Raw genomic sequence first — 27,970 nt, 5'->3', positions numbered from 1 at the left:
AGGTGGCTCATGTAGTGAGTTGAAGACTGGACCTGAGGAGTGTTGCTAAATAGATCACTGTTGACCTGACTAAACGTCTGTCCTGGGGAGGCTGGCCTGGAATGGATCATATTTGTGACCTATTGGTCACATTGTTGGATGAACAGCCTGGGAATGGTGCTTACTGTGTGTGTGGCTGACACACAGTGGAAGGGCCAGCCTGTCAGGACATGGGGTGACTGACCAGGACTCCTGTGGACCACAGGGGCTGGAAGTGCAGAGAACCTGGTGATGAAATTAAATCCAGATCAAGGGAGAGCTCTGCACAGAAGACCAAGCCCACAAGTACAGTGAGGCTCAGGAGCAGTGGATGACGAAGACGGCCATTAAGGGGTTAGTGTGTGTGGAAGTGATGTGTGTGTCCACAGTGAGGTGGGCTGTCACAGGGCTGGGAACAGCCTTAAACAAGGGAGGCGATGATCCCTTTGCCCACAGCACAGGACATGGTTGGGCTATTGCAGAATTTGGAGACATGCCACCTAAAGGGACAGTTAAAAAAAACTCAGGGCTGCTATTGGCCAAGAAAAGAAGCGATTTAGAGAGAAGACAGGGTATAGCTCTCTTCAAGTAGTTGAGGGCACCCACCCCTGGAGACTGAGTCGTTGACCTGGGTAGGGTTTAGGATTACATATTTTTAACAGATTCAGGAGATTCTGATGCATCTGATGTCTGGGAACCATTGTCCTGAGGAAGAAAAGGTTGGGTTTATTTCACATGGGTCAGAGGGCAGACCCCTACTGAAAAGCAGACTGTGCAAGGAAGCAGTTTGGCTGACTGTGAGGGAGAATATTCTGAAGTTATTCAGAAATGGATTGGGTGGCTGCATGGAAGGATGAACTGCTGGCATGGGGGTGGGGTATTGGTCCAAACTTAAAGATAAACAATAAACACCTTTATAGAAAAAATGACTTAATGAACATTCAGGTTGTTCAGGCTTCCTAAAAACTCTCTTTCCACTCTTATTAATGTATAAACCTGAGCTGTGCCATATGGCACTTAATTTTAAGTTAATTAAAATTGAATAACGTTAAAAATTCCACTCCTCAGTCACACTCAGCGCACTCCCAGCGATCAGTTGCCACATGTGGCTTGTGGCTACTGTGTTGGACACTGTGGATCTAGAACATGTCCATCATGGCAGGAAGTCCTCTTGGACAGTGCTGGCTCCCGTGCACAGACGTTTCCACCCGGTTGGAAAGCAGAGCAGCACTGTGATTTAGGAGTGAGCACGTAGATGATTTTGCTTGTTATTAACACCATGGAGTTTACCTCCATTTTGAGGGGCAAGGCCTGGGGATTTACATGCTTGCCTGGGGCAGCAGCAGGTAGGAGGGTCAGTCAGCCTGGATTCCCTCACTTGGAAAATAGGCTAATTATAGGAGTCACTGGGTGGCTGTGAAGATTAGATGATGTAGTGCATGTGAAGTGCTTGGCACAGTGCTCGTCTCATACTAGGTGTTAATCGATATTCTTTTTTTACCCCTGTTATATTCTGAATGAGCGTATTTTGCCCTTTTTTTCCCTTCAGCATTATTTTATTTTTTTAGATTGGCACCTGAGCTAACATCTGTTGCCAATCTTTTTTTTTTCCTCTTCTTCTCCCCAAAGTCCCCCAGTACATAGTTGTATATCCTAGTTGTGGTCCCTCTGGTTGTGCTCTGTGGGACACCACCTCAGCATGTCTTGATGAGCAGTGCCATGTCTGCACCCAGGATCTGAACCGGCGAAATTCTGGGCTGCCAAAGCGGAGCTCATGAACTTAACCACTAGGCCGTGGCGCCAGCCCCCTCAGCATTATTTTTCAATCCTGTTTTTAGGTATTAATATGTGTCCATAGATTAACTTTATCTTTTCTCCATATTGTAATTAAGATTACAATTAATCATTTTGCCTACTGTGTCAGACATTAGGTATTGTTACATTCATTTTTATGTCTAAGGAAGCTGAAACTCAAGGCAGTTAATTGACAAAAAGGAAGCGATAGATCTGTATATAGATATTGGAAGATGTCTAAGATATGTTGACAAATAGAAAAAAGCAAGTTGTAGAACAGCTTGTATAGTTTCTCATTTGTGTGAAAAACAGGGGCTGAGTGTATGGTTATAAATGCACAGGGGTAATGATAGAAACTCTGCCAAGGACTTTATGTAATCTCTCCTAGTCCCCACAGCAGCCCCGGGAGGAAACGAGTGCTTAGAGAGGGTGAGTTGTCCCAGATGACTCAGATGGTAGATGACCTGCCAGACTTAAGCCTCCCCGCGCCATCGCTGTGCCCCAGGCCCCGCACTGTAGAAGTGGCGGTCGTAGCTGCAGTGTCCCGAGTTCTTCCTGTGCAGAGGCTGTTGAAAGTCCTTTGATGTGTCACTGGTAGGGTCTTCACCTCTACCGTGAGGTAGATAGTGAGAATCCCTTGGGGGGTTTTGAGCTGGAGGGCAGGTGGCTCTGAAGTCTGCAAAGGGAGGGTCACTCCTGCTGTGCTGGGTAGGTGGGTGGTGCTTGGTTCTGCTCTCACTACTGGGTGACCTGGACAAGGCGTGGCAGTTGTGTACTTGTACTGGTTCAGATGCTGAGGTTGGCAGTTTTCATTTAAATGTCCAGGTGACGTAAAGAAGGGAGCTTTGGGCAGTGCCGTAAGCTTTGCCTCTTCCCTTGCCCGGAGGCATGACCCCCTGACGGGACCACCACCTAGAAGGGACGCAGCTGTTCATTTCCCTCTGTCATTTCTTTGGGTTCATTTATTCTTCCCTGGTCATAGTGTATAGTGAACTGCTTGTCACTGAGCCCTTGCTTCTGTTTTGTTGTTAGGGATAACCTGTGAATGTTGTCACAGTTTAAAATTAACTAAGACAGGGGCCAGCCCCGTGGCCAAGTGGTTGGGTCTGCGCACTCTGCTTTGGCGGCCCAGGGTTTCGCCGGTTCGGATCCTGGGCACGGATATGGCGCCGCTCTCAGGCCATGCTGAGGCAGTGTCCTACATGCCACACTTGGAAGGACCCACAACTAAAAATATACAACTATGTACCGGGGGGCTTTGGGGAGAAAAAGGAAAAATAAAATCTTTAAAAAAATAAATAAATAATAAAATTAGCTAAGGCAGACCCCATCATAACAATTGTTTATCTATTACTGCATAACAAATTGCCCCCAAACTTAGAGGCTTAAAAAACACTAAACATTTCTTCCTCACATTTGTGTGGGCCAGGAATTTGGGAGTGATGTGGCTCGGTGGTTCTAGCTTGGGGTCGCTCAAGAAGCTGCAGTCCCGCTGTCAGTCAGGACTGCGGTCATCTGAAGGCTTGGCCTGGGGCTGGAGCACTTGCTTGCAAAGGGCGCTCACGCCTGGTGAGGTGGTGCTGGTTATTGGCAAGAGGGCTCAATTCCTCTCTACCTGGGCCTCTCCCAGGGCTGCTTAAATATCTTAGCAACGTGGTGACTGTCTTCTTTCAGAGCCATCAAAGAGAGCAAGGCAGAAGCCATCCTTTTTGTGACCTACCCTTGGAGGTCACTAGCCTTACTTGTGCCACATTCTATCCATCAGAAGTCAGTCAGGCCGCTGCACATTCAAGGGGAGGGTACGTAGGCACGATCTTTTGAAGGAATGAGGAAACATCCAAAGCTCACGCACAGGATTTTCCTCATTGATTTTCCTGTCTATTCAACAACTATTTTTCGACCCTAATACATGCCGGGTAGTCCAGATCTAGAGAGAAGTAAGACAGATGAGGCTTAATCCCAAGCCTCAAGGACCTTACAGGCAGGTGGAGTAGCAGCCACGATTCTGATAGTGCTTTACAGCTTATTGAGAACTTCCACACATGTTCTCCTTCAGCCTTCCAAGGAACCCTGGGTGATCACTACAGCTGGTTACAGCCCCACTGCCCATCGCTCTGGAGCTCAGATGATGGGGGATTTTCTTAAGTTGATAGTACTTGACTTCGATCCCAGCCATTCTGACTATAAATCCCTTGCACTTTCTCCTACTGCAGGCTGTGTTCCTTGTGGCTGCTGTATCGTCCCTATGCTTCAGATGAGGAGACTGAGGCTGCAGTCACTGAATTGCTCTTGACACTTTAATTCCTCACGTTTTTCACATACTGCACTCTCTGTCCTGGGGGCACCTCCCCAAGTACTCCATTGACAGTCGCTGTTGTCTTTCTTTCTACAGAAAGCCCTGGGTGTGCGGCAGTACCATGTGGCCTCAGTCCTGTGCCAACGGGCCAAGGTGGCCATGAGCCACTTTGAGCCCAACGAGTATATCCGCTATGATCTGCTGGAGAAGAACATTAACATTGTTCGCAAACGGTAAGGCTGCAGGGGAGCTGTGGTGGCTGCTTAAGGGTGCCGCTTCTGCTGCAAGTCCCTTTCAGGCTGTGTAGGGGATACTTGGGGAAGGATGGCTGATGATAGTGGCAGGATCACGGCACTTGGGGTATAAAGGTCCCTGCTGAAGAAAGGCATTCCAGATTGGTGGGGGACCTTCTACCCTCTTTTCCAAGGAAAAATCTGTTATCAGGAAGCCTGGAGATATGAGCCACAGGGAAGGTTTCCGACACTGGTACAGTGTGCTGAACCTCCCAGCCACGCTTTCGAGGATGGACTACAGACCCTGAGCCAGCCCTCTGGGATCTGTTAGGCAGTTGGCTGGAGAAACATCTGTATTTCCTCTTCAGTGCACAGGCCCGGAGGAGAGCTCAGACTTGAGACTCAGAAGGAAGCTCAGGTGGGATCTTGAGCATATCTTTTTTTCTGGGCCTCCCTTTCCTCATTTGGTAACATGGTAGCCATCTTTACACTGCTGTCCTATGTGCCGCATCCTGGGCTAGATGCTGGCACCGGAAGGATGAATAAGATACCACAGGAGAGGGCCGGCCCGGTGGCATAGTGGTTAAGTGCACACGTTCCACTTCGGCGGCCCGGGGTTCGCTGGTTCGGATCCTGGGTGCAGACATGGCACCGCTTGGCAAGCCATGCAATGGTAGGCATCCCACGTATAAAGTAGAGGAAGATGGGCACGGATCTGAGCTCAGGGCCAGTCTTCCTCAGCAAAAAGAGGAGGATTGGCAGCTGATGTTAGCTCAGGGCTAATATTCCTGAAAAACCAAAAAAGATACCACGGGAGGATGAGAAGTGAGGGCTGGTCTTACCTACTAGGCAGCACTGCTCCTGAAATTTGAATAACTGCAGACAGAGCTATGTGCTTGCCTACCTGGTGACATGACCTCTAGGAGTAGGAGAACACATATGAGTGTACCCATTTACAGCTGAAGACCAGGCGCAGGTGGAGAAGCAACTTGCCCAAGACACATAGTAGGTGAGTGGTGGGACTTGTGTCCATGCCTTCGTCCAGTGCCCTAGCCACTATTCCACACTCCCTCTCTCTTGCCTCTTTGCTTCCTCATTACTGGTATCCTCACTTGCGTTTTAAGAGTAGGGACTATGTTAGTCTTTATCTCCAACAGCATAGCATCACCTAATTATAGTAGGGACCTATTAAGGTATGTCAAGCACATTCATCTGATTCAGGTGGTGTAGGCCTTATAACTCAAAATGTGGTCCATGGATCAGCAGCATTGGCATCACCTGGAAGCTTGTTGGAAGTGCAGAACCTCAGGCCCCACCCCAGACCCACTGAATCAGAATCTGCAGTTTAACATGATCTCCAGGTGACTGGAATGCACATCACAATGTGAGATGCCCTGGTCAGTTCCCCACCTGGTTCTAATGTGCTTTCAGTGTTGAGAACCCCCTTCCCCATCAATATGGGACCTTGTACAAATACTTTTTCCCCAGGAAATAATATTTCATTTCTTCTTAGAGCTCTAAGACCACAGCTCAGTGGAAAAATGATGGATTTTCTTTTGGTATGCAGAACGCTTCTACCTTGCTCTTCATCGGGCGTGGAAAGAGAGTTAACATAGAAGTTTGCTTTGAGATAACTTGACAAAAGAGTATTATTTACTGTTTAGTCTTTGCTTTAAAAAATTAATCAAAAAACTGCCCTTTAAGGCACTGGGAATTTTTTTGGTTCTAACTTTTTCATTAAAATTAATCAAAAAAAATTTTTTCCCTTGCCTGTTTATTCCAACTCTGCATTAGTGAAAAGCTCGATAACTTTGAGCATTTTCCAAATTAGTCCAGACAAGGGATGTTCCATTTTCATTGTTGCCATAGAACAGTGGTTCTCACTGGCAGTAGGGGTAGGGGGCCAATTTTGTCCCCCGGGGGAATTTGGCGATGTCTGGAGACATTTTTGATCATCATACTCGGGGTGGGGTGGTGGTTTGCTGTCGTCTAGTGGGTGGAGGCCAGGGATACTACTAAACAGCCTGCAATGCGGATGACAGCCCGCACAACAGAGAGTCAGGCCCAAACCGTCAGTGTCACGGTTGAGAAAACTTTACACAGAGAAAGAAGGCAGAAGTGAGGCTATTCTAGAAAGATACTAGTGGATTAAGATAGATTTCAGAATGTTTTAGAAGGGGGCTTTTCCTCCATCCCGTGTCCATGACAGAAGGGACCCAATTCTTTCCTGGGAACTGGCTCTCCGTCATCCAGTAACGCAGAGGGACAGATGAACACAGAGGACCCGTTTTTGCATCCTCAGTTAATCCTCAAGGAGGTGTGGTGATGCACTCGTCCTTAGGTTTTTGTCATTGTCAGGCTTTTTCCTTTTTTCTACAACTTCGGGCATTTGCTGTCAAGGTCTTTGGTTTTAAAGCCCATGTGCTATTTTTTCTCTTCCCCTGGGGCGCAGAAAGAGGGGCTGTGCTCTGCGCAGTGAGTCATTCCCCGTCCGCCAGCCTGGAGATGCTGCCACAAAAGGGGGCAGGCTGTACCTCAGGCCAGGGCTATTTTTATTCAAGGTTCTCATGACAGAAGAACTGTGGCGATTTTCAGAATGCCAGTTGCTCTGCTGTTGCCCGCAGAGCTGGTGCCGTAGGGAACTCGCACTCTCAAGGGGTTAGGTAGACTTGGGAGTGAGGGGCTGGAACCCAGGCAAGAGAGGAAGTTTCTCTGCTCTCCCAGCAGAGTCATGGTGGTAATAGCAGTGACAATAATGATAACTGAACACTTACCACGGGCTGGGCCCAGTTCTAAGTTTCCAGGTGTTATTGAGAGAAAGCATAGGGCCACGTAAAGAGCACGGGCAGGGAGCCATGCTGCTTAGCTCCTTGCCTTCTAGCTCTGCCACTCGCTGGCTTATGACCTGAGGCAAGTTCCTTCACCCACCATGCTGCAGTTTCCTCGTCTGCGTTGTGAGGGTAAAATGAGTGATATATGCAAGTGCTCAGAGCAGCGCTGAGCTCAAGGTCAGTGCTGTGAGAAGACTAATGCATCGGGACAGGGAGCAGATCAGAGCTTGGGGATGGGGGCGGGAGGGAAAGATGACAAAGGGGCACAAGGAAACTTTTGGGGGTGATGCGTGTGTTGATTATCTTGATTGTGGTGGTGATTTCACAGGTGTATACGTATGTGAAAACTTAGCAAATTGTTTATTTTATGTGCAGTTTCTTGCACACCATTTATACCTCAGTAAAGCTGTTCAAGTGAGTGCTGTATAAGTGCTAGCCGTTCTGTCGTTCCCTGCAAGCCCTGGGCTTTGGAGATGGGTTGGTGAGCTTCCTGAGAAGGGCACTGGCTCATCTGGTTACACAGTGGGTTTAGTAATAGGGTCAGGTCTAAACCCAGAGCCTCTGACTCCTAGTCTGATACCTTTTTTTGTCTCTTGGCTTGTTGGATGTGGGTGGAACTCTGCCCCTTCACAGGGGGTCTCAGGTTTGGCCTAAGCTTTCCGAACGGTCTGCAAGAGGCAGAGTATGAGGTCCAGCCAGGTCTGCTCTGGCAGGCAGAGGGGTGGCTGCTCTGCTGTGTGGGCAGTCAGGTTGGGTGGGCAACAGCCGCGAATCATCAGGGAGCCTTGAGGTGTGCAGTTGAGGGTTGACCTGCCTCGAGCTCAGTCTTCATGGGGGAGGCTGGTGCGGAGAAGGCAGTTGAGGCCTGGCAGGGACTGCACCTCCCCAAGGGTCAAGCCAGGACTGCCAGTTTGGCCCTGACAAGGAAGGGAGGGGTGGGACCTACAGGGAAATGGGGTCTAGGAAGAGAGGGACCAGTGAGAGGCTGGAGACGGTGACTGCATTTCTCTTCCTGAGAGCTGACTGCCGTGCCTGTTTTAATGGGGTGAGAGCAAGTGGGGCTAATAGGAAAGGCTTTAGCATAATAGGGTAGCAGGCCTCCGGCACTGATGTGAGGGTTGTGGGTGGAGGGCAGGCAGATTGGGTGGGGGATGCTGCTGTGGATCCTCTGTGTCTTAGTGGAGCGGACGGCCCAGGGGAGGTGGCCATGGACGGAAAGAAGGAGAGAATCCAAGGCAAGACTGGCTGTGAACTTCAGCTATTGGCACCACTCTGCTGGGCCTCCATTGTCCCTCTTGGTTATTTTATTAAATGTCAAGGGTACAAGAGGATTAAATGGTGAGATATACATGTAATTGGTGCTCATCAGATAATAGCAATTAATATGCTGAAAAGGCAAATATCCTTTAAAAAACAACCCTGCCATCTCTTCTGAGGTTGTTATTCACTAATTCATCGAGTAATTTTGGAGCACCTAGTGAGTGCCGGGTGTTGTACCGTGTGCTGGAGGTACCTCAGCAAGCAGGACCGATTCTCCCCACCCCTTGGAGTGCAGGGTTCCCCCTGCCTGCCACTGTCAGGGTGGCCACATGCACAGAGGGAATGGCTGTGGGTGGGCAGGAGATTGTGCAGCCAGTACCAGGCAGCCCCTCCCTACTCCCTCTAGGTTGAACCGGCCTCTGACCCTCTCGGAGAAGATTGTGTATGGACACCTGGATGACCCAACGAACCAGGAGATCGAGCGGGGCAAGACGTACCTGCGGCTGCGGCCCGACCGCGTGGCCATGCAGGATGCCACGGCCCAGATGGCCATGCTGCAGTTCATCAGCAGCGGACTGCCCAAGGTGGCCGTGCCATCCACTATCCACTGTGACCATCTGATCGAGGCCCAGCTCGGGGGTGAGAAAGACTTGCGCCGGGCCAAGGTGAGCGAAAGATGGGGACAGTGGGTGTGACATGGGATGTCAGGCAAAGCCCTTAGACTAGGGCATCGTCTCCTAATTCTAATGGGCTCTTTGGTTTAGTCCTTTTTTTTTATTTGTTCTTAGTCTTTTCTAATTCTAAAAATACTGTTTGCTCATTGTGAAGATGTTAGAATATACTGAGAAAGCCTAAAGAAAACAAAAATCCTCCTCAATCATACCACACTAAAGGTATGTTTTTCTGGTCCTTTTTCTGTCATATTAGAAAAATGATGCAGACGTCAGGTTCTGATACGTATTGCCAGTTGCTCTGAGAGGGTAGTTTAAATTTCCCTTTCTGCCAGCATCGCCCATGCTCTCATCTGGCCCCGAGGACCCTGTCAGTGAGGGAGGCAGATGGTGTTGCTCTTTGTAAACGTGAGGCGGCCAAGACACCGTGCAGTCAAGTCCCATAGCCACATGGTTGGCGCCAGACCCGATCCCTGCTCCCACTCGAGTGCTGACTGGCCTCCTTTGGGGACTTTCTTCTTCTGTGAGTTTGGCTTAACGAGGTAGAAGGGTTTTTCCCTTGAATTTCCCTAACCCTTATGAAACCAAATCCCTCTTCCTTCCCCCAGGCTTTGCTTGCAGTACCTTTGTATGTGCCTACTCTTGGCAAGAGCAGGTCTCTCCCAGCTCTGGGCCTCCACACTCTCCACCCCCTGCAATGGAGGAAGGTGCCCGTCTTGGGGGGGCCATTGGCAGGAGCTGAATGCTGGCAGGGCTGCGGCCCGGCTTGGCACAGAGCGGGGCATGCAATTGAAAGTGCTCTGGCTCCCAGGGTCAGCACAGCTCAGAGAGCCTCTCAGACCCATGGGAAATGCTCAGGGCAGCTTTCCCATTCAAGCCCTTTCTTCTCACCCTGACCTGCCGGTTTGTGTCCTGGTTGCACAGCGGCTCTTTCTCTACACAGCTGAAAGAACCCAGCCTGCTGGCTGGCCGTTTCCATGTTAGCAGCAGTGGTGGTGGTAACATCACAGGGGCTCCCACAGTGCTGGGGACTGGGCCTGGCCAGGAACTGGGTCCTCTTCAGCCCTCGGGATGACTGCCCACAGCAGGGCCACCACGTCAGGCGCTGGCCTCCCCTTACTTTGTGGATTCAGAATCTACCTTCTGGAGACAATATTCACAGAATCATAGGATTTCAGAGCTCATTCCCTCATTTATTTAACAAATGTTTACTGAACATTATATGCCAGACCCTGTGCTAGATGCTGGGGATTCAGCGTGAACACGACAGACAGGGCTCTGCCTTCATGGATCTTAGAGTCTAGTAGGGAGACAGTCACACACGTAGGTAATGGCCAGTTAGTGTATGTGTTATGAAGGGAAAGCACAGGTCTCTGTGAGAGTATAAGAAAGGTGTCTGATTTAGACTGTGCGGGGGAAAGGGACAGCCTCTTTGAGGATGTGACAGTTAAGCTGAGACCTGAGTAGATAAGTTGATGTTAACTGGAAGAACATTCTAGACAGAACAGTGTATGTAAAGGCCCCAAAGCAGGAAGAAATGTGATGCATTTGTGGAATTGAAAGGGGGCCCATGGGGCTGGAGCTCTGTGGTGGGAGAGAGGGTGGTATGAAGTGGGCAGGGGTAGGCGCAGGCAGGGCCTTGAGGGCCATGGGCACTATCTTAAGAGTCATTGAAGGGTTTAAGCAGCGGAGGGATAAGGTCAGATTTATGTGTATTTGTAAAAGGTCCCTCTGATTGTTGCCCAGAGAGGTAGGTGACCTGTCCAGGGTCACACAGACAGCTAAAAAGGGATCTCGGCTGAGTTCAGGCCGAGACTCTGCTGCAACACTCTGGGGCCACCCCACAGCCTCTCCTCCACTTGCACAGACACATGTGCACGTGCACCCAGACACACAGCCACCTGCCTCCTCCCCTCAGTACCAATTTCGTAAGTGATTGATTTGTAAATGAAAAAGCTTATATATTAGTTTTTCATCAGAAAGAGACTGGTCTGGGGACCCAAGTTCTTTGTCTGCCTTCCTTTCATCTGGGGGAACCTAATGGACCCCCAGAAGGATGCATGATGGGTCTGGAGTTTAAATGAAGAGGCTTGAGTGGTTTTGAGGGTGTTTTATTGAGGGCCCAGGAAGCTGACAGGGAGTGCCCTCTCCACCCTGGAGCATGGCTCTCCTGCGCCCAGAGGCATGCAGGTCTCATTTCCTAGTTCCTCCTTTGAGACTGTGTAGTCCTCTCTGGTCTTATCCCTCTTGTCACTGGGGTCTCACCTGTCCAGGGACATGCCATGGCTTCCAGATAAACCCTGGCCTCACATCAGTGTGCTGGGAAGCATTCCCACCCCGTGAGGAAGCCGTCTTCAAATTACAGGCAGAATGGATGCAGCCCATCCCAATGTTTTGCTGTGTTGAAACCTGTGTTTTAGAACACGGTCCATTTGATAGTCTCTAAGTGTTCTGAGATGGAGCCTCATGTCCTTCTCCCAATAAGGGAGGTAGCTCTATTTTATAATAGAATGTAGCTCTCAGGCTCCGTGGTTGGATGGCCTGGTTTCAAACCCTGGCTCCTCTGTTTAACTCTGGAACCTCCAGCAAGTTATTTCATCTCTGAACCTCTGTTTTTGCAACTGTAAAATGGGTTTAATGACATTACCCCTCCCTCATGCGATGGGTTGTGAGGTTGTTTAGTGTGAAGTCATTTCCTTACTGGGCATTCAATAAATGTCAGCCGGGATTACTGACAGTACCAGATGAGGCATCCCGAGGCTCAGATGGAGAAGGAACACCCCACATGAGCCACAGAGGGACCAGGATATCCACTCCATCCCACTGCTTCCCTTTGACAGTCCCCTCCCCAACATCGTGTCCCAGTTAGACAGTCCTGTGGTGACGTGTCCCTCAGTGCTGGCCTTGGCTGAGGACTTGAGTGCCAGAGGAGCCCTTGGAGATGTTGTAGCCCAGTTCCTTCTACAAATAAGGAAACTAAGACCCAGGGCGGAGAGGGGACTTGTTCTACACCCACTCTCTGGCCAGGTGTCACAGAACCTGTCTCTGCTCCCATGTTTTTATCCCAAGCCTGCCGCCTGAGGCTGTGGGCCGACATCCAGGCCCTTTTGGATTGCTTTGTAGAAGGTCTCCAGGAGAGGGCCTGTCTTCACAGTGCCAGCATTTCAAGGTCATAGGGGAGGTGGGGCGAGGGAGGAGGCCACGAGCAAGGGTTGTCCCGGATGCAAACTGTGTTGCTAACACTCTGGTTATTCATTTGTCTCAATAGGACATAAACCAGGAAGTGTATAATTTCCTGGCAACTGCAGGGGCCAAGTATGGCGTGGGCTTCTGGAGGCCTGGCTCTGGAATCATTCACCAGGTAAAGCAGGGCTTGGCCTGCCTTTCGGGTGGGGAAACGGGCAGGCTGCCCCTCGGGAACCAGAGAACCCCTCCAGGCCTGTGGGAACAGGGGGCTCGAGGCTCAGGAGGGCAGGGGGCGAATTAGATGACATCTCAGTCAACGCTTAGGCTCCTCCTCCTTCATTTTTAAATTAACTTTCATGATGTCAAGTTATACATTTTCACTCTCCGTGTAAGAAATTAAAATAGTCCCTTCTGACTCCCTTGGCAACCAATATTCTAAGTTTCATGGGGCTTTTGCTACACCTTCTTTAAAGCATTGTGGTATTATTTTTTGTTTCGCTTTTTTCCACAAGCGTTACACTTTGTTGCTTGGATAGCTAACTTTCGATGAGCACATCCTGAGTGTCAGGCACTAGATGTAGCATTCTACATATATTAACTTACACAGTGCTCACCACCACCCAGGAGGTAGTTTTTTAATCCACATCTTACAGATGAGGAAGTTGAGGCACAGAGAAGTTAATCTGCTTGCTCAGAGACACCCAGCTGGCCAGTTGTGAAACCAGGATTTTCATCCAGGCAGTCTGGCCCCGGAGCCAGTGCCCCACACCACCGGGCTGCCTTATGGTCCCCATCACACTGGCCTTTCTCCCCTCAGTGCACAGAGTGCTCCTCTGAGTCTTTGTGGCGCCTTCACGGTATTCTCTAGGATGGAGGTACCATGGGTCATGTGGCTGTGTCAGCCAGGAGTTCTTCTGGGGTCTCCCAAGCATGGATTTTCTCCTAGTGGGCAGTTTTGTCTAAGTACAAGTATGTGTGCATCTTTCTGGGGAGATGGGTGCTTAGTTCTCATCATAGATGAGTGCTGAGGACCCCTGACCTGCTTTGTGGGGTGTGCACTGGTTTGTGTGTCCATTTGCCACCCATCCTGAATGTGAAACCTGCCTCTTTGCACCTTTCAAAGGTGACCCTTCTCCCCACCTCCATCCCAGGCCTTCTTCAAGATGAGCTGAGTCAGGCTGTAATCTGACCTGCCTGGGCTCCCAGCACTGCCCTGCTTTGAAACCAGAGCCTACGGGTCACTACTCTCTGCCCTTTCAAACCAGCGCTCTCGCCGGCAAGGGGCTGCCTGGCAGAGGCAGACACCTGAGTCTGCAGGGGCCAGAAAACCTCTCTCAGCCACAGGGCCAGGGAGTCAGGTGGACCCAGCCGTGGCCTTTTCTCTGAAGGACACCCCAATCCAATTCATCCCCCAATACATTCAGCCCCCCTATTCCATCTCAGTACAAATGCCCAGGCCTTTTTGGCAGCTCCTGGGCCAAAATTTGGGGCTGTGAGTGATGGCAGCTCACACCTGCCAGTGGCCACCAACTAAGCTTACAGCCTGATGTATTTGTTCCTTTAAAAAGAAAATTCCTGAGAATCACGTGGTCCCTGTGCAGCCTTACTTTCTCGCCCAGTGCCGTGCCATCAGCAGCTTTGATCCACCATGTCCAAACCAAGTCTTAAACCCTTTCCCTCTGCCTCGAACACCTGGCAGATCCTCCCTCCTCCACGTATCCGCTTGCCGGTTATGTCTGTGAAGCCCCCAGCCCTCCCTGTGCCCAGCACTGGGACACTCTCATGTGATCCTGTGGGACCCTCCACATTATGACCCCAGTGTGTTCCAGGTGCTTTCCCCACTGCACCATGTGCTCTATAGGGACAGCAATGGGGGCTCCTTGATTTCCCTCTGGCACTGGGCCCGGGGCCAGGTCAGTACAGAATAGGTCTTCAGTGTACATGTGTGTTGTGTGGATGGATGACTGAATTTCCAATTTTATGTTCTAGATGTTGGTCTGGCCTAAAATACCTTCTCCTTCATCACGCCTTTCTACTCAGCCATATGCATATGCTGCTGAGGTCACTGTCACAACCAGCCTTATCGTGACTCTTCCTGCAGTCCTCGGGTCTGCAGTAACCTCTCCCCTCTGGATGTGGCCCACGCTCTGGGTCTACGCCATGAGATCACACCGAATTCTTCATAAATCAGACTTTTTACAACCTTGAGGAGCTTTAGAGATTAACTAGTTTTAAATCTTCATACACAGCTGAGGCAGGAGGGTTGGAGAAATGAAACAAGTTAAACAGTGTTCTCTCCCACAGTTGTTTTTTGTTAGGGATTTCCTCTAGGTTGGCCTGTTCTCCTAGCTAGCTGCCACCTTCCTGGGGAAGGAACTAGGTCTGCTAACTTTGTGCATTCCCCCGAGGCGAGACCCTATGCACCTTGCTGAGTCTGCTGAGCAGATGCCTAGCCCGAAGCAGAGGCCCTGGAGTTTCTGTAACGTTCTAGGGAGCCTGCCCACCATTCAGTCAGTCCTGAGAGTTCATAGAACCTTTCATATCTCTCATCTCATTGTCCTTCGCAACATCCACATGTGTGTGTTGGGGACATAATTCCATCTGACAGATGAACAACAGAATCTCAGATGAAGGTTCTTAGTGCAAAATAATAAATAAAAATAATGCATCTCCCAGGCACTACTACAGCTTAATGTACATGATCCCACTGAGTCATCACAGTGATCTGATGAGCTGAGGTTGGCTACTTTTTATAGATGAGGAAACTGAGGCCTGGAGAGGTGAAGTGACTTGCCTAAGGGCCACACTACTAGGAAGAGGTGGGGCAGAACTCAGACCCAGGGCACGGGACTCCTGGCGGGGCTTTCCCAGCAGTATCCTACAGCCCCCAGAGTGTCCGCACTGGGGTCAGTGACCCTGGAGCTCCATCAAATGTTTTGGAGGAAATGCTCGCTGCCAGCACCTTTGGGTGCCTCTGAAGGGAACACCATGAGATAGGAAGGATGATGAGGCAGGTGATCATCTTCCTTAAGCAAGTCACTTCAGTTCCCAGAGCCGTCTCTAGGCTGCTGGGGTTGGGGTGAATCGTCTCTACTTCTCTTCAGGTCAGCAGTGGAAAAGCTCGGGGCCTGTCCCCCTGTTGGGTCCTCAGTGCTTCCTGTGAAGACTGCAGCCAGTTCATGAAAAAATTTTCTGCCCTGATAAGGAGCCAGATAGGCACACTCCACACATCCAGCGCTCGAGGCAGAGTGTTGTCAGGAGCGCCTTTCAGTGGTTATGCTTGTTCCCAGGCCTTCACAGGACACGTTCTTGTGTCTCAGTTCATCTGGTTCTCACCACAATCCTGGGGTCAAGATGGTGCAGGCGTTCTTATTACTGTGCTAAGAGATGAGGAAACTGAGGTTTGGGGAGGCATTTACAAGCCCAAGTCATATAGTCAGGAGCTGTCAGAGTTGTTCATCAGCCCAGGCCGCTGTCTCCCAAGTCTCTGGCTCTTCCAGGCCACACTGAAGAGGTCCCATCCTGGAGGGTGCCTAGGAATGGCCCAACGGCCAAGTGTCAGCAGGGGACAGTTTTGCAGGCCCCTTTTGAGCCTTCCCTCCATTCTCTGTTGAGGGCTTTTAAGCTTAAGATCTTGGATTCTTTTTCAGATCATTCTGGAAAACTATGCATACCCTGGGGTTCTTCTGATTGGCACTGATTCCCACACCCCCAATGGCGGTGGCCTGGGGGGCATCTGCATTGGAGTAGGGGGTGCTGATGCAGTGGACGTCATGGCTGGGATCCCCTGGGAGCTGAAGTGCCCTAAGGTGAGGCATAGGGAGGGGCTTATTTCGGGGTGGCTACCGAGGGGCGGTTGGTGGGGATGAATGGGAGATGTGGAATAGGTCAGGCTCACATCTCTCTGGGAAGGAGGCAGGGTGGATGAGCAGAAACAGGAATTCCGGCAGGTAGGTTCCTGGGTGCAACTGGCACGTGGCACACAGGGCTGTAATTGCTCTCTTGCCCCACCTGTTCAGGTGATTGGTGTGAAGCTGACGGGCTCCCTCTCCGGCTGGACCTCACCCAAAGACGTGATCCTAAAGGTGGCGGGCATCCTCACGGTGAAAGGTGGCACAGGCGCTATCGTGGAGTACCACGGGCCTGGCGTAGACTCCATCTCCTGCACTGGTGAGGAAGGCAGCCTCGTGACGTGGCCCTCAGCCTGTGCTGGGCCTAGGGGGCCTGTTGTTGAGCCGTAGAAGCAGTGAATGGCCTTCCCCTAAGAATCCGCCCAGTCACTTTGGACATGGGATGGACACTTAGAGGTAGAGGGGAGATTGTCTAGTCCAGGTCCCCGATTAGACGGAGGAGGAGATTGAGGCCCCTCAAGGAGGGCAGGTAACTTGCCTGTGGCGATACAGAGTTAAGGGTCAAGCCAACTTCTGCTGCTGGGCTCTGGCACTGGGTCATCTTGGGTGTTCCAGAAGAAGAATCTCAGAAAGGACAGATTCAAGTGTGGGAATGGGGAGTCAGAATCAGGACTTCATTCACAAAGCAGCCTCATTCTGACCTCTTCCCTTGGCTGGTGTTGGAGCCTCACTCACTTCCCTTGGATTAGAGATTATTACCTGTCAGCCTCCAAGACCAGGTAGGAGCCAGCCCCTTCCTACTCATCACCCCTGGTGATCTGGCCTCAGTGCCTGGGCCCTCAGAAATCTAGGGAAACTTGGAACAAGCCCCAGAGATGATCCAGTCCAGACTTCCCCCAGTGCCTGCCTCAGCTCCACAGCAGTCCAACAGAGCTACTGTTTAGCTGGCCCTGTACCCCGCCAATGACGGGGGCTCACTCTTACAGGTAGCCCTTACTACCATTGGACAGCTCAGTTAGGAAGTTGATAACATGTCCAGACCCATGTCCCAGCAACCCCATGAGGCTGGTGTCCCGATAGCAGTCAAGACATCCGTAAGCGTCATCAGTTCTGTATGAGGCTCTGTGGTCCAGACAGTAGACATCATTCCAGTCTTATTGCTGGAAAACCTGAGATCCGGAAACATTTCCACATAGCACCATGGTGTGGCTGAAAGAGGGCAGGCCTGACACCAGGCATATGGACCGAGACCTGAATGCCGGCACTTGCATTTGCTTTATGGCATGACCTTGCACCTCTCTGAGCCAGTTCCCTCACCTGCAGAATGGAGACAGTAACAATGGGGCAGTCTGACCAGCTCAGCCCTTAGTACATGGTGGCCCTCTAGTCTGCTGAGCAGGACAGCCAGGCCCAGAACTAGAACTCTGCTTGTAGGGGCTGAATCTTGTGTTCTCTTCACTCCACCTAGCCGCCACTCTGAGAGCCAGGACACAGCTCTGGCCCCCGTGGCCTCTCTTCACTGGCCCTTGTTTTAATGCTGGGCCACGAGATGGCCATGTGAGCAAGGAAAGAAATGATGCCAGCTCCCTGGTGTGAAGATGTGTATGCACACCAGCAGGTGGTGGGACGCACACTCAGCCACTCAGCCAGCCCCCCGGGCTCTTTCTCTGCAGGCATGGCGACAATCTGCAACATGGGCGCAGAAATCGGGGCCACCACTTCAGTGTTTCCTTACAACCACAGGATGAAGAAATACCTGGACAAGACAGGCCGGGCAGGTGAGCTGGCACAGAACAGCTGTAAGCGATACCTTTCCCTTTAGGGCAGGGTCCTCAACCTGCTGTCTCGACTGGCTCCAGAGGCTCTGAGAGGCCCCTAAAAGTGTATGAAAAGTTATGTGTGTGCCAGTTTTTCTGAGTATGGTGTCTGTAGCTCTCAGCAGCTTCTCGAAGGGCCTGGCATCTAAGTTTGAGATATCCGTGCCTCAGGATTGGGGTTTAGTTTCACCTGAAAGGGTGGCAGAATACTGGTTCTTCATGGCTTGGTCCCTGGGGCCCCCTACAGGAAGCTCTGGAAATGACATGGACCTGCTTCTGTTTATAATTCCGCCCCAGCATGGGGAGGAGGAAAAACATTTGGAACAAGAACCACTTTCCCAGCCTCCCCCTACAACTTCCCTGCCTTTCTAACTTGGATTTTTTGAAGCTGGAGTGGAAATGGGGCCTGCGGGAGGGATGCTTGGAGCCTCTGAGGGGAGGGGAGGGAGAGTGATTGGTGGAGCCAGAGGCCAGGGCGCCGTGGGGAGAGTTGGTCAGTTTGTTTCCAAGCTCTAAGCACATGGAGTGCTACCTGGAAGGCCCTTTTCTCCCTTTCATTATCACATAACTTCTCCCCCTTCAAAACTCAGCACGTCTCATCTGCAGAAAGCCTTCCCGGACTCCGAACCTCAGACACTGTGTCCCTGTGTTCTTGTTGTCTCTGTCGTGTCATATTGTAACTTCTGACTCACTGATGGTTCCCTTGCTAGATTGCAAGCCCCTCGAGGGCAGGACAGTGTCCTGTGCTGTTTGTTGTATTCCTTTGTTTGCCCAGTCAGGGCCCAGGGCCCAGTGTTTGGCAGTTGCCAGGTCCCTGTGGCTCAGATGGATGGATGGTGAAGTCTCATGAGCAATTTGTGTTTCACGTGCTTCAGTCTCCCTTCCTCATTGATTTCAGACATTGCCCACTTAGCTGATGAATTCAAGGATCACTTGGTACCTGACCCTGGCTGCCATTATGACCAACTGATTGAAATTAACCTCAGCGAGGTGAGCAATGGAATTGAGTCCAAGGAGTTTCTGAGGGAGGGAATTCAGGCCCTGTCTGGAGGCTTCTGGTGGGCCCTGGGGAGGGCCAGGGCGGGTCCCTGCCTGCATACCAGCAGGGCTCTTGGGCCTTTGGTTCTCCAGTGCCCCTGCAAGCTGCTGCCTGAATCAGGCTGCAGTGGGGTGGGAGGAGTGGCAGGAGGGATATATGGCCAAGGGGAGAACAGAGGTGGCTATGGCTGGTGATTCTAAAACTCGTTTTGTTTGCCCCCACCTCATCTTTAGCAGAAGCCAAGGTTTCTGCCTTACTGTCAGAGTTCAGAGAATGAGGCCTGATCTTCCCAGCCTGAGCAGGGTTTGGCACCCTGAGACCTGTAGAGCAGAGCAGATCTGGAAGGCCAGAGGAAAGGGGTGGAGGAGCAGAACAGCAGAGCAGAGTGGCTGAGGGTTTAGGCCCTGAAGCCAATCTGCGTGAGTTCAGATCTTGACTCTGCTGCTTAACCTTGTGACCTTGGGCCAGTTACTCAACCTCTGTGGGCCTCACTTCATCGTGTGTAAACCTAAGGCAATTGTGGGAACTGAATGAGCTAATTCATGTAATAACAATTGCTAACATTTATTGAGTGCTCACTGTGTGCCAGGCACTTTGCTAAGTGCTTCACATTTCCTGCTAAGTATTATCACATGGAAAGCATCTGGTCTTAATTCCGTCCTGTCAGAAGATTCCAGAAGCACCATAGTATGGGAGATAATGGACTTAGGAAGCTGACAACCTTGATTCATTCCATACCTCTGCCATCTCCTAGCTGTGTGACCTTGAGCAAAAGCACGTCAGCTCCTTCACCTGCAGCCTGGAGATAATACCCGCCTTGCAGGGTTAGAGGGATCCCAGGAGCTGGTGCATAGCAGTGCCCACTGCTCGCTTGTTTCCTGGGGTGAGGTTTGAGCCATAAGAACAGTACTTGGCTTCCCAGGCCCTCTGTGAGGTCTTGGTGAGCAGGAGACAGGCAGCCCCTGAAGAACAGGCTATTCACACTCCAAGATTTGTTCTCTCTTCTCTCTTTCTGTTCCGCATGTCTTTCTTCTTCAGCTGAAGCCACACATCAATGGGCCCTTCACCCCCGACCTGGCTCACCCTGTGGCAGAAGTAGGCACTGTGGCAGAGAAGGAAGGATGGCCTCTGGACATCCGAGTGGGTGAGCACCTTCCACCCTGTCAGTTTAACAGGCCTCAGGGCCAGTGGGTCTGCCCAGGGCTTTAGACAATCGCCCTGCTTACCATGGGTACTTCCGAAATGTACCAAGCCCTTTCTGAAATAGTTTGGTTTTTCTTTATGGCTTTTTAAAAAATTACTTTTTCTTGGTATAAAAGAAATATATGCTTATTATAGAGAATATTGGTAAACAAGAATTTTAAAACACCCTTAATCTGAATCTCCAACCAGAAACCAGCTCTGGGGGCTCTGTGAGAGGTATACTGTGTTCCTGTGGACAGACATATTGATGTGTGTATTTTTCTGTTTTACAAACATTTCATCGTACTAACCATGATGCCTGATTTCATTTTACGTGCTTGACGTATACCGTCACGTTGGCACATCGGTATCACTGGCACCTGCTGTTATCACAGTACAGGGTGGCTGTGAAGAGCGTGGACCCTGGAGTAGGTGGCCTGGGTTTGAATTTGACTCTGCCACTTCATAGCTGGGTGACCACAAGCAAGTTACTTCACCTCTCTGTGCCTCAGTTCCCCATCTGTAAAATGGGGTGATATCGTACTTACTCGTTAAAGTTGTTGGGAGAAGTGACGAGTTAATACATGAAAAGAATTTTGCAGAGCACCTGGCACAAAGTGCTGTGTAATGTGTTGCCCTTATAGCTGCAGTAAATAAAAAACCTTTGGTAGTTTAATAATTAGAAAATAGATTGATTTGAGAGACTGTCTTGATATCTAGAGATGGTGTGATGTCATCTAGTCTTTATTGACTTTTTCAGTAACTATGATAGACTTTTTAAAAAGAACTCTTTTTTTCCCCCATTATAAACCAATAAAAAAAGTCACAGAATACTGGAAAGCATAAAGGAAGAAAATTCGCCTCTCCTGTAAGCATCTCACCCAGCAGCGGTCACTGTTAGTACTTTAGTGTGAGCCCTCTGACGTGCATACACACGCAGATTACGTTATCGTGAGAAGGGCTTATACCACTACTACATGAACAGTGTCATGTGCAACGGCCACATCATCTTCCCTTAAATGGCTGGGTCACGAGTAGCCTGTCCTTTGCTCTTGAACAATTAGGTTGCTTCCAACTCTTCTCTGTTAAGAACAGCCCCTAGTTGGGGAACTTTTGATCAGGTCTGGATAGTTTGAGGTCAGGTGGAACTTTTGGTCACTCTCTCCTCCTGACCCCTGGCCCTGCCACCCCCAATACACCAGGTCTGATTGGCAGCTGCACCAACTCCAGCTATGAGGACATGGGGCGCTCAGCAGCTGTGGCCAAGCAAGCGCTGGCCCATGGACTCAAGTGCAAGTCCCAGTTCACCATCACACCAGGCTCTGAGCAGATCCGTGCCACCATTGAGCGGGATGGCTACGTGAGTGCCCACATGCCCCTGCCCCTGGCTTCCCCACCCAACCACTGAATAATGCGGCGTCAGGGTGGGACAAGCCACAGCCTTGTCAGCCAGGGCTGGGGCAGGTCCCAGCAGCTGCCCCAGGGTTCCAGTACAGCTCTTTATCCCTCAGGCTGCCAAACCACCCTTGCCCATCAGCCACTAGCCTGCCCGTGACAATGTCCTCTCCTCTCTCCCCTGCAGGCACAGATCCTGAGGGATGTGGGTGGCATCGTCCTGGCCAACGCCTGTGGCCCCTGCATTGGCCAGTGGGACAGGTGAGAGGTGCATCTTTGACAGAACAGCCCCTTGTGTCCTGGGGTACAGAGCCCCAGATGTTGAGGGGAGACGTTACTGGAGCAGAGAGAAGAGACTCAACCCAAAGCCTCTAGCATCAGGGGCTGTTGCACATTAATAGACTTTTCCAGGCAGGACTGGAAAGTTGGGCTGGAAGTAAAGAGGAAGAGGCCCACAGTGGCACTGAGTGGCCACTGCCTGAAGCCTGGGCTGGCAGGAAGAAATCAAAGAGGCCTTGTCCTAATGACACAGCTGAAGGCTCTGATGCAGCCATTTGAAAGGAGGCAGTGGCCCAGGGACAGGAAACTCGGGCCTTGATCTGGCTCTGCCTCTGCCTCTGCCTCACATGTTGTTTCAAGGAAACCTCGGTGAGCCATCCCTGAGCTTTCCTCCTGCTCTGATGTGTGAGTCCCAGAGAGGAGGCCACTGTTTCAGGGTCTTTCCATTTCTCCTTCCTCTGTCACGAGCTAGGCAGGATGGGCCAGGTGACAAAGCCAGACATCCCTAACCCTGTCCCCTCTGACCTGCAGGAAGGACATCAAGAAGGGGGAGAAAAATACGATCGTCACCTCCTACAATAGGAACTTCACAGGCCGCAACGACGCGAACCCTGAGACCCATGCCTTTGTCACATCGCCAGAGGTGAGACTCTGCGCAGCCAGGCCCTAGCCCGGATGCCTCTGGGGCTGTGCCCCTAGTTAGTCAGGGGAGGCAGGGAGAGATGGAGCTTGGGGCAAGGGTGTCTGACCTCATCGGGCTGCCAAGGGAGGGCTGGCATTGAAACCAAGAGCCACAGGCCTTGCCAGCCTCAAGCATCGTGCTCTGGTGGTGCCCCCTGTCTAGCCCCCTCTCATCCCGGGAGTCTGAGGTGTTGTTTAGTACAGTTATGGCCACAAACAGAGCTTGGAATCACTACCTGGGACAAATGCCAGCCCTGCCTCTACTTGGCCAAGTCACTTTCCTTCTCTGAGCCCCAGGATCCTGTCAGGATTACGTGAGCAAGTACGGAAAGCACTGGCAGTCTCTGGGCCAGGCAGGAGGCCTCGTTAGTACAATGCACACTGAGTGAACCAAGCGCTTCAGGCACTTAGCGGCGGTTCAGCCTCAGAATGGTCAGCACCCGGCCGGTCTGTCTTGATTCGATTTTGTACGTTGAGTGTTCAAGTGTTGCTAAAACCGAGTGAAGAGATGGCCCCTTCCATGTTTTCGTTGTGCTAACTGTGCAGGAACATTTTCGTCCCAGCACTTTTCTGTGCCAGGGCCTCTCCAGGTCCAGGGTGGCACACCTTGAGGAGAGCACAGAGGCCCAGGCCTCAGTGGGGAGTAGTAGAGCTCCCACTGTTCTTGAGGTTCATGAGTCCTCTGCAGGCCCAGCTGCTCGTGGTCCCAGAGACATTCCTGCAGTCCAGTCTCTGAGGGAAGAAGAGTCTGTGAACGACCTGGAAATGCCCTGGGCCCCATTCTCACTTTTGGTCTAGGCTTCTGCTGGGTTGTGGGGACAGGAGTGGTGGTGTTTTTTTCCCCTCCCAAAGCCCCAGGACATAGTTGTATATTCTAGTTGTAGGTCCTTCTAGTTATTCTGTGTGAGCCACTGCCACAGCATGGCTACTGACAGATGAGTGGTATGGTTCCATATCCAGGAACCAAACCTGGGCCACCAAAGCGGAACGTGCTGAACTTTAACCACTAGCCATCAGGGCTGGCTCAAGTGATGTTTGATACTAACCAATGAACTGGCCTCCTCCATTTCAGATTGTCACAGCCCTGGCCATTGCTGGCACCCTCAAGTTCAACCCAGAGACTGACTTCCTGACCGGCAAGGATGGCAAGAAGTTCAAGCTGGAGGCTCCGGATGCAGATGAGCTCCCCCGAGCGGTGAGCAGACACTGCTACCCTCCGCTCTTAGCCACTGCGGGCCTGCCAGCCTGGCTGCCTCAGGCAACTGCCAGTTGCTGTGTAACCTAGATACTTCCTTCCCAGCATCCCAGGATCTCGGCCCTGCCCATCCTGGGCAGGCAGGGGTGGCACTGTTAGTGAGAATGGAGGAAAGGCTTGGAGCAGGGGTGAGCCTACCTTCTGTGTGCCCATCCACGTGAGGACTGAGGATTCAGCACCCAAATGTCCCTGTTCCTGTTCCTGCTGCAGGAGTTTGACCCTGGGCAGGACACCTACCAGCACCCGCCCAAGGACAGCAGTGGGCAGCGAGTGGATGTGAGCCCCACCAGCCAGCGCCTGCAGCTCCTGGAGCCTTTTGACAAGTGGGATGGCAAAGATCTGGAGGACCTGCAAATCCTCATCAAGGTCAGTGAGGGGCCAGAGGGGAACAACGCCATCCTGCCAGGGTACCCTTCCCTGATCAGCAGGAAGGGCCATGAGACCATGTGTCCTCCCCTGGGCCCTGGTGAAGGAGAAGGTCAAGATTAGGGTGGGGGGCAGGAAGGGAAGTTTGGCTGCAGAGGGGCAAGGGCACTTGCAGCCCAGTGTCCCCTTCTCCACTGCCATGTCGGGGCAGAGCTGGATCTGGCCAGCTGGTGTCTGGGGCTCTCAGCCATCCGGCTGCACCTGGTGAGGGCCACCTCCAGTGGGTGTGGGCAGTGAATGCAGCACAAGGAAGACAAGGACACGTGTGACCCTGCTCAGCAGGTCTGCACCTCCCTAGCTTGACCACATAGGCTCCGGAAACCTTTGATTTCTCTGTTCCCCGAATTGGGTGTTAGTGGGTGTGGCTTCGGGAGCTGAGCAGACATGAGCCTTTGTGATGTGGCCAGAGGCCTCAGACCCATGACAGACATGAATTTATGCTGTTTGCCAAGGAGTCTCCAGGCAGAGACACAGCCAGTAATAAACGCCTGTGGTAAGATGAAATCCATCAGTCACCAGCCGGGGCCCAGGCTCCCCTCTCTGTGTCTAACATGGGTCTGCAGCTGGTCTCCCAGCTCTTATCTGGGGGCCTAGGCCTGAAGGGTGAGCGAGCAGACATGTCTGTCCTCCTTGTCCAGCCTCTGCCCTCTCTCAGTGGCCTGTCCTGGAGATCTCACTGAGCAGCCGAGGCCTTGGAGGGTGGGTGATGGCCTTGCCAGAGCCCTCTTGGCCCGAGTGTGGCGATACCAGGACTGCAGACCACATACCCAAAGCCTGCCCTGCTTCTCTTATCACCCTTTCTGGGTCCAGCCACTGGGGCCAGCTGCCTGTCTCTAGAGGGCTTCTCCCTTCATCTAGCACTCAGTGACCACACCCTGACTTCTGTCCTCTCTCCTCCTCCACCCAAGGTCAAAGGGAAGTGTACCACGGACCACATCTCGGCTGCTGGCCCCTGGCTCAAGTTCCGTGGGCACCTGGACAATATCTCCAATAACCTGCTCATTGGTGCCATTAACATCGAAAACGGCAAAGCCAACTCTGTGCGCAATGCCGTCACCCAGGAGTTTGGTCCTGTCCCTGACACTGCCCGCTACTACAAGGTGGGTCAGAGTTGGTGGGGGCGGGGGTAGGGTCTTCTGGCACCTCCAGAATGGTGGTCCAGGGAAGGGGTCCTCCCCACCCAGAATCCCGCACCAACAGCTCTGCAGTTGAACGATGTCCCAGTGCCATGGAGGCAATCCATGTCTGTCACCCTCCCTGTGTACCCACTGCTCCGGGCTCTCTTCCCACACAGTGGCCCTCCACCCACAGCCTGCCTCTATGCTGAGCACAGGGTGGGTCACACCTCCCCATGCCCACTGCAGACGGGCAGGGCCCATGTCTGATCACCTCTGTCGCCTCAGGGCCTGGTTTGGGCCTGCTTCACCTCTGACTTCCCCTTGAGGAGCAGGTGAGGGGCCTCTCTAGCCCCTTGACCTGTGAGCCTCAGGAAGCCCAGGGGCTGGGCAAGCGGGACCAGTGCCCTCCTTCCTCATACCCTCACTCCTCACTTGCTGGACAGAAACATGGCATCCGGTGGGTGGTGGTCGGAGATGAGAACTACGGCGAGGGCTCAAGCCGGGAGCATGCGGCGCTGGAGCCTCGCCACCTCGGGGGCCGGGCCATCATCACCAAGAGCTTCGCCAGGATCCATGGTGAGCTGGAACCACATGCCCGGTGCCTGTTTTACACCACAGCCCCACAGCCGCCCGCCTTTGCCCCTACAGATTTGCACTGAGTCCAATGCCCATAGCTCCCCATCTTGGGCAAGCACTGGTCTTGCTTCCAAACTTATAGAGCTAAGCAGTTGAAATCCAGGGCACCCTGACAACCTGGTCAAAGGATGTTTCCTGACTGTGAACGTCTATCAGGAAGGCCTTACGGAGATACAAGCACTGAAGCACACTTGTGTAGGGCCCTAGTGAAAGGCACGATGTCACTGGGAGTGCAGCCAACCTGGTCCTGGTAGTCACCGTCCCAGGTTTGTCCCCAGATGGCAGGACTAGAGGTGTCTCTCCTAGAGCCCTAACTGGACTTAGAAAGGGAAATTCTCTGGGCTGGTGAGATTCCCTGCACAGAGAAGGGGGCTGGGGGCCCTGCCCCCTATGGACTGAGTGCACCCTTTGCCTTCCAGAAACCAACCTGAAGAAGCAGGGCCTGCTACCCCTTACATTCGCTGACCCAGCGGACTACAACAAGATTCACCCCGTGGACAAGCTGACCATACAGGGCCTGAAGGACTTTGCCCCTGGCAAGGTCAGGGGCCCAGGGAAGGAGGGTGGGCTGGTCAGCCCAGCTCCCCTGGGGCCCTCTAGGGGGACAGAGAGCAGCCACTTGGCTTCCCCACATTCTATACCTGGCCCCATCTGCACCTCTGCCCATGAGCCTTTGTTCCAGCTGGAACAGCCCTTAAATTCTCCAGGAAGCCTCCCAGAGATGAAGGTGGAGCCAGCTCAGGCCTTCCTACAATACGCTCGTTAGCCCAGACTTGGCACTCAGAGGCCAATGGCCCATGCCCAGCGGGACCCTCTTGTCCCCCAGGAGTCCCCCTTGGATGCCATCCAGGTCTCACAATGGCCACCCAGGCCCAGACCTGGCCTAGGACTTGGTTTCCTTACTGGTCCCCAAGGCCCCAGAGCAGTGCCTCACCTTTCTGATCCTCTAGCAGAACAGAGGGCCGTGTTCCTAGGAGCCACTTGGCCCACACCCATCTCTTCCGTTACAGCCTCTGAAATGCGTCATCAAGCACCCCAACGGGACCCAGGAGACCATCCTCCTGAACCACACCTTCAACGAGACCCAGATCGAGTGGTTCCGTGCTGGCAGTGCTCTGAACAGAATGAAGGAGCTGCAGCACCAGTGACATCCTGCTCTGCCACCCACCTCTGCCTGCCCTGCTCCTCGGACCCGGGCTGGTGTTACAAGTGCAGTTCCACGTGTCATCAGAACTGGATCCGACTGATCCATTTATGGCTTCCTGCTCCAAGATGGTGTGGCCAGGCCAGCTGCCCTCCCCTCTCTCAGCCCATGAGTGACCCATGGTTGGGGGGGTTTCTTATACTATTTTCAGCCCCCTGCCTTCCTGTTCTTAGTTTGGTTCAGATCTTGAGCAGCTCCAATCCACGCAACTGTATTTATTTTTCATGACAAGACTCCCATCTAAAGTTTTTCTCCTGCCTGATCATTTCACTGGTGGCTAAAGGATTTTAAAGAACCTTTTGCTCTTGCAAGGAAAATAAGAATCCAAATTCAGTGACTGTTCCTGTGTGTGTGTGGTGGTATCTGTGCTGTTATCAACTCCAGGGTTCAGGGTGGGTCTTCACAGCCACACCACGGTGGACCTGTCACTGCAGCAAAGGAGACGTGAGCCAGCAGACTTCCCACTCCTTTTCTGTCCCAGCTCCTGTTCTAAGCCACGCCTGCCTGCAGGGCAGCCTCCGCACCAGCGCCCCGCATTCGGTGGATCAGAGGGGCTGGGCCCAAGATGGAGCCGCTGCTGCCTCCTCCTGGGCATTGAGTTAGCCCTCCAAACACCCTAATGGTGGGCACAGCCCCTTACAGGCCACCCTGTCCCAAGTCACAGCTGCTCTGTGATGTGCACCATCCCCTGCCCCTCAGCATGAGGCGGTGGCAGGCACTGTCCTGTAGTGACATCTGCTGGCATTACCCAGGCCTCCATGCTCTGGGGCCCTGTGTGAGCTGAAAAAGGTCGGGACT

At 52.2% G+C, this 27,970-nt stretch overlaps 1 protein-coding gene across 2 annotated transcripts in view; it reads left to right on the top strand.

Moving 5' to 3' along the window:
* ACO2 (aconitase 2) overlaps positions 1-27,514 on the top strand; it is a 52,007-nt gene extending 24,493 nt beyond the window's left edge. For both annotated transcript variants that reach the window (XM_014864386.3, XM_070506813.1), the window contains 17 exons: positions 4,205-4,341; positions 8,839-9,097; positions 12,372-12,464; positions 15,940-16,098; positions 16,309-16,459; positions 17,814-17,918; positions 18,856-18,947; positions 20,035-20,140; positions 21,381-21,538; positions 21,761-21,834; positions 22,384-22,495; positions 23,606-23,728; positions 23,999-24,154; positions 25,123-25,314; positions 25,776-25,908; positions 26,388-26,509; positions 26,979-27,514. In XM_014864386.3, coding sequence (XP_014719872.1) covers positions 4,205-4,341; positions 8,839-9,097; positions 12,372-12,464; positions 15,940-16,098; positions 16,309-16,459; positions 17,814-17,918; positions 18,856-18,947; positions 20,035-20,140; positions 21,381-21,538; positions 21,761-21,834; positions 22,384-22,495; positions 23,606-23,728; positions 23,999-24,154; positions 25,123-25,314; positions 25,776-25,908; positions 26,388-26,509; positions 26,979-27,116 — 2,310 coding nt within the window. In that variant the 3' untranslated portion in view covers positions 27,117-27,514. The remainder of the gene's footprint in view (positions 1-4,204; positions 4,342-8,838; positions 9,098-12,371; positions 12,465-15,939; positions 16,099-16,308; positions 16,460-17,813; positions 17,919-18,855; positions 18,948-20,034; positions 20,141-21,380; positions 21,539-21,760; positions 21,835-22,383; positions 22,496-23,605; positions 23,729-23,998; positions 24,155-25,122; positions 25,315-25,775; positions 25,909-26,387; positions 26,510-26,978) is intronic.
* Positions 27,515-27,970: the final 456 nt, after the last annotated feature.

The sequence above is a fragment of the Equus asinus genome, chromosome 4 (genome assembly GCF_041296235.1).
Source record: "Equus asinus isolate D_3611 breed Donkey chromosome 4, EquAss-T2T_v2, whole genome shotgun sequence".
Lineage (NCBI taxonomy): Eukaryota > Metazoa > Chordata > Mammalia > Perissodactyla > Equidae > Equus > Equus asinus.
Note: the sequence above shows the minus strand (reverse complement) of the source record. Positions and strands in the feature narration are given on the sequence as shown.